At 34.7% G+C, this 6,341-nt stretch overlaps 1 protein-coding gene across 1 annotated transcript in view; it reads left to right on the forward strand.

Moving 5' to 3' along the window:
* The first annotated feature begins 2,002 nt into the window (after positions 1-2,002).
* The window catches only part of LOC107697776 (sorting nexin-9-like), a 27,848-nt gene continuing 23,509 nt past the window's right edge, over positions 2,003-6,341 (forward strand). The window contains exons 1-2 of the mRNA XM_016498631.1: positions 2,003-2,337; positions 4,736-4,822. Of these exons, the coding sequence (XP_016354117.1) occupies positions 2,326-2,337; positions 4,736-4,822 (99 nt within the window). The 5' untranslated portion in view covers positions 2,003-2,325. The remainder of the gene's footprint in view (positions 2,338-4,735; positions 4,823-6,341) is intronic.

A 6,341-nucleotide genomic window follows, 5' to 3' on the forward strand; every position in this document is an offset into this window, starting at 1 on the left:
ATATATATATATATATATATATATATATATATATTCAACACTTTTTTGCTGCATTTTTGAAGCAGTCTATTTTCACTCTATTATCGTCATCATTGGTCAGTTATCTCTTAAATTGGAACTAGGAAAATTGATAAAATCCATATTATCATTAAAATGCAATGATGAAGCTTTAATTGATAGAAAGGAAAAAATAAAAACAAAACATGCTGTTTAACTTGATGTAAGCCTTAAATTTGTCAGAAACAAGTACATTATTTGTGTAGAAGTCGAATATTGTCAAGTGATTCAGTTAAATATAGTTGCCGATGTGAATGATATTTCATCATCTTTTTCTGTTGGGCAAAGTTACCCACTGAGAACACACATTAACCCCGAGAGCAACAAACAAAGATCACAGAATGCAAAGGGTGTATTAAATTAGCAGCAGCCCAGACGTCCTGGAAGATCTTCCATCACCTGCATCTATCTCTCATTGACTCTCATCTCCCCTCACTCATCAGTATCCCCACACAAGAGAGCATCTCTGTTTGGGTGTTCTCCCTTCTGTCTCTCCTCAGGCTGATGTGGAGGACAGTGAACAAAAGTGGAACACAATCAGTACTGAGCAGCTGCTGGCATCCTGACCCCCAACCCACCCAACTCCTCTGTCTCCCACTCCCTCGCTCAGACACACACACAAAGCCTTGAAAATGACCACATAACCTTCACCAAACTGGGAATCTCCCTAGGCAACTGAGGGAGTTCTTCTCCGGTGGGACTGTATTCCAGTAAATCATCGGTGTCATGAGCTTACATGCACACACGTTCACCTACTTCAAGTCTTTCAAATGTGCTCACAGTCTCTGCGCTCAACTTTTAATGAATATAGATAGATAGATAGATAGATAGATAGATAGATAGATAGATAGATAGATATGATTTAGAACAAACATTCTAAATCATAAACATCTTAAAGAATTTTTCTACATGTTTATTTAACATCTGATAAGAGACAAACAAACACTCTAAAAATGTCTTCCAGATGTAAACACATACATCAAATAGACGTTTCTGAGATGTACGTGTGCTATGGGTGTGTGTGTGTGTTTTATATATTTTATTATTTATTATTTACATTTATTATATTTATATGTATATAGACAAAATGTGGGTGCAATCCGTGTTTCAAAAGTGAAAAAAAAAGTACACCTAAAGTTCAATTTTGTTATTAAAAATGGTCCAAAGAATCAGTACGGTCTAGTTTTTTTTTTGCACTACTGTCACAGAAAGTCAAGCAGAAGTCAGGTGACAGCTTCCTCGAAAAGAATATACCAAACACAGTATCATCTGCAATAATGAAAAATACTGAATCTATTTTGACTCAAAATATCAATTTCTTGCATTATATATTTATTTATAGGAGTTATAAGAGCAACATTTGTGAACAAACAAATGTCAGTGACTTTAAACATTGTACTCATATAAATATATATAAATAAGCATATTGTGTGTGCATTCTATACACACAACATAAATAAAATCCTAAAAAATAAATAAATAAAGTCGAAAAATAATTCAATGGCATAGTGATTGATACTGGATGAAAACACTAGCTTGGAAATGTGACTTTAAATTTAAAGACCAGTAGATGGCAATCTTACCTCATTATGGGTGTACACATATTTGACGCAGCTCCTTGCTTGTATTTTCATTTTTTTTCTCACCACCATTCTTAATCTACCTGTATAGAGTGGCAGTGGCAGTGAAGTCCTTCTCTGAAGAAGCCGTTCCTTCAGTAAACCTGCTCTGTCACGCCTAAGCACAGTCTCAAACAATCTTTCATTGCTACAAACACATAAGCGTTTCAAATAAAATGCTTGTGTTAAATTAAAATAGCTTAATAACTAATAAAAATAATCATGATAATTTCAATGTCTAATGGGTTTTACAACATTTAAATAAATCCTGAAATCCAGTGTTTCCTTGCATAATGTCTCTGTTGTTTACTTGAGCTTTACTGGGCGGTGTGTGAGTTGGAGGAAGAGCTGCTCTGACACCTCAATAAGTCATACATTTTGAGGCCAGTGTGCTGAAGTTTTCCGGGTCTTAGTTAGGGAAAGAGGACGAAACATCTACATTTTCAACGCCCATAATTCGTTATATGGGTCAGATAACTGGATTTTATCGAGCTGTTTTGCTAATCGAGGGCGGTCATTGCTGCATAACACAAAAACAAACGCGTAATTTTCGCTTCATTTAGGGGCAGAAAGGCTTGTTTTTACTATGTTTTGTTTATTTTAAGAGCTCATATCGCATGTTAATGGTGATTAAATTATTGATACCACGATGGCAGTGAAGGTAAGTTTTGGCACAACACTGGGATAAACACTACTAATGAAATGACTGTGGCGCATTTGTCTCATACGAACTACAGCCAAACGATCATTCATGTTGCACGTTGTAGACAACGTTCATCAGTGTACTTTATTAATGGACTGTATTTTTAAGTAAAATTACCACCCGATAAAATAGGTTGTATTACAACAAGAGTTGTATCAGGCCTTATCAATGAATCATTTGAACCGGTTCGGTCAATTCATTCAATGACTGACCGGTTCTTGAGTCAAGAAAACATTGACACGTCCAGCTTGTAGTGCTCGAATCGAGGATTTGATTAATTAAGTGAAAAAGTTACTTCAGTATCAGAAATATGTACTGGTAAATATGTAATGTAGCCTACAGCATAAGTGTGTGGCAAGTTTATGAACAGAAAATAGCATTTAAATGTGCAAAAATGTTTCAGGCAACAGTAAATAGATTAGAAGGACTGTTATTTAATGTTAATCCATTCTATTTAGGTTCTAAATGAATTAAGCTCTGAACTAAACTGGGACAAACGAAACTAGAATTATGAATGTAGTAGTAAGTGATAGAGTAAGTTTACTTTTTGGAACTGTTATGTATTTATTTATTTTACAGCATGTATACAACACCAGGGTGTCAGGGAACACGTGTTAAGTTAATTACGTCACAATGTACAGGAATTGCAGGAATCTTTATTATTATTATTGTTATTATTATTATTATATAGATAGATTATTAAAATTAAGTATAGAGCATTTTCAAAACTATTAATACAGGATTCCAAACTAAACACACCTATAGTTGTTCTTTCAAAACCTGCTGTTCTGCTTTTTGTGGTGTATATGTTTCTACACTGTAAACAAAAAACTAGATTATTGTGACGTTATAAGAACATGTTCAATCAGAAACTGTAAATGATACTGTAAACATTTTGAAAAGAGTAAGTACTTGCACTAGTTCATTGAGCAGTTCTATTGTTTACTACTGTACTGTGCTGCATAGCAGCTCTTCTTAATGAAATGATCTGAACTGATATTGTAGTTGACCTTTTCAGATTGAGGTTAGAGTAATTTAGTCTCTGTTTATCACAGAGTATAATGTAAAAAGATTTTATTTGACATTTATTTGTATAAGACTTTATTTGATGCATCAATTTTCCTCCTCCTGGTGTCCACTTTTTTTAATGGGGCCCATGCCCACATTCTTTGGCATTTCTGATGGGCTCTTGTGCACAAAGTCATTGATTGGTACCTCTCACTTGCAGTCTTTCCTGCTCTGTGTTGACTTTGCAAATCGAAACACACACATTTTGAAAGTATATTGTAGACACTCGGTGGTTAGAGTATAAGATAAATTGCCATTATTGTAACACATATTCATTCATAATTTTGAAACTTTACAAAAGCACAAAATAATCATACATGGGGGAAAAGTATGATTTGACAATAACCATAAAGATCAGTTAGATTAAATGATAAAATAGTTAAATTGGTTACATTTATTTAAAAAAAGAGAGAGAGAAAGAGAGACAGCAGATGCAAATGAAAAGTTTAGCTAATTGTATTATGAAAGGCTGTTACTTAATGTTTGTATATATGTTACTATTATCTGTTGGGGATTAGTACTAAAAATGTATTACTGAGAAGAGTTTAAAAAAATCATCACTTAAAACTTGCTGTATCTCAAAACCTAGTGAGCTGCATTAGTAGTATTAATGGACATTAATTAATGTGCAGGTTCTGAGTCATCTGGGTACAAATATACACAAACAGTCAGCTGACTCAAAACCCACCTCAAAATACTGTCTAGGTATTTGTGTCACCTGTGTCCACCTTGTTGCTGTGAACAGGAATATGGTGCATCCTGTCAGGAATAGAACCCAAGGGAACATGTCATTCAGTGTACAGTGGTTTGGTCAGCATTATCATTCAAGTAAGCACATCCTTTTGATATGGATAAACACTCAGCACACTAAATATGGAAGCTGAGCTTGGTTAGAGGTGGTTTGACACAGAAAACCAGTTTTAATGTTTTGGTTTACATGTTGGCTGTGTTGTGTGATGGCTGGTCATGCGGATGAGCCCTCATATGTGGAAATGAGGCTATAAAATCTTCCAGCATATAGTACGATGAAAAGGTGACATTGGACGAAAAATGTATGTCATTATAATATTTTCATTTGGGACCTGTTTGTATTATTCTTGGAGCAGATGAGGAAGCTTAGCTTTATTTTTATAATGTCATACAGTATAATGTTACACGTGTAACATCTACATACAGAATTGTTAGTCTTTTTCAGTTTCAAAACACAGAGGTGAAAGTTTTAGCCATGCCACACTGAAATATTCATGCAGTTACTGTTCTGTGTTACCCATATGTTTGCTGTGTTCAGGCTCAGGTATTATATGACTTCCCCGCTGAGCCTGGCAACAATGAGCTGTCTGTTCAAGAAGGAGAAATACTCACGGTCACTAACCAGGTGAGGATATACTGAGCTTCAGCATCAGCACTAATGTGGACGTCTATGACATGCGGAGTCCCACAAGGATCAATTCTTGCACCGCTCCTGTTTAGCCTGTATATGCTCCCACTAAGTCAAATAATGAGAAAAAAACAAATTGCCTATCACAGCTATGCAGATGACACCCAGATTTACCTAGCCTTATCTCCAAATGACTACAGCCCCATTGACTCCATCTGCCAATGCACTGATGAAACGGTTGGATGTGCCAAAACTTTCTTCAGTTAAAGAAGGAGAAAACTGAAGTCATTGCATTTGGAAACAAAGATGAAGTTCTCAAGGTGAATACATACCTTGACTCTAGGGGTCAAACAACTAAAAATCAAGTGATTCTGGAGACAGACCTTCTGAGCATATCACACCAGTCCTCAGGTCTTTACACTGGCTTACAGTTACATTTAGGATTGATTTTATAGTACTTTTACTCGTTTATAAATCACTCAATGGCATGGGACCTAAACTTTAAACATTGCAGATATGCTAACTGAATAAATTATAAACCTAACAGACCACTCAGATCATTAGGATCGAGTCAGTTAGAAATACCAAGGGTTCACACAAAACAAGGGGAGTCCGCTTTTAGCTATTATGCCGCCCGCAGTTGGAATCAGCTTCCAGAAGAGATCAGCTGTGCTAAAACATTAGTCACATTTAAATGCAGACTCAAAACGAATGTGTTTAGCTGTGCATTTATTGAATGAGCACTGTTCTACGTCTGAGCTGATTGCACTGTATTTTATGTATAATCATTTTCTATTTTTAACTGTTTTAAATTCATTTTAAATCAATTTCTAAATAATTTTAAACATTTTTAAGTTCTCTGTTTTATTGTTGTGATTTTTTTTATGATTATTTTACTTCCTTTTATGTAAAGCACTTTGAATTACCATTGTGTATGAAATGTGCTATATAAATAAACTTGCCTTGCCTAATGTTTCAAGACAGGCACTTGGCTAAAATGTTATATATGCAGTACCATTCAAAAAAATTGGGGTCAGTAAGATTTTTTCATTTTTTATTTTTTAAAGAAATTGATACATTTATTAAGCTACAATGTATTAAATTGATCAAAGGTGACAGTAAAGACTGCTGTATCACAGTTTCCACAAAACATTGTGGAAGCAGCAAATCAGCATATTAGAATGATTTCTGAAGGATCATGTGACACTGAAGACTGCAGTAATGATTGCTGAAAATTCAGCTTTGCCATCACAGAAACAAATTCAATTGTAAAATATATTTTAAAAGAAAATAAATATTTTAAAGGGGTCATCGGATGCAAAATTCACTTTACAAGTTGTTTGAACATAAATGTGTATTGGAAGTGTGTGTACACATCCATCCTATAATGATAAAAATCCACCCAGTCTTTTTTTTCTAAATCCCTATTTTAAAATCCCGTTTCTCAAATCAGGCTGTTCTGAGATTCCTGTCAGAATGACATAGTTCTGCACAGGCCCCTCCCACGATAGTTGAT

The sequence above is a fragment of the Sinocyclocheilus anshuiensis genome, unplaced genomic scaffold (genome assembly GCF_001515605.1).
Source record: "Sinocyclocheilus anshuiensis isolate Anshui unplaced genomic scaffold, SAMN03320099.WGS_v1.1 scaffold446, whole genome shotgun sequence".
Classification (NCBI taxonomy): Eukaryota; Metazoa; Chordata; class Actinopteri; order Cypriniformes; family Cyprinidae; genus Sinocyclocheilus; species Sinocyclocheilus anshuiensis.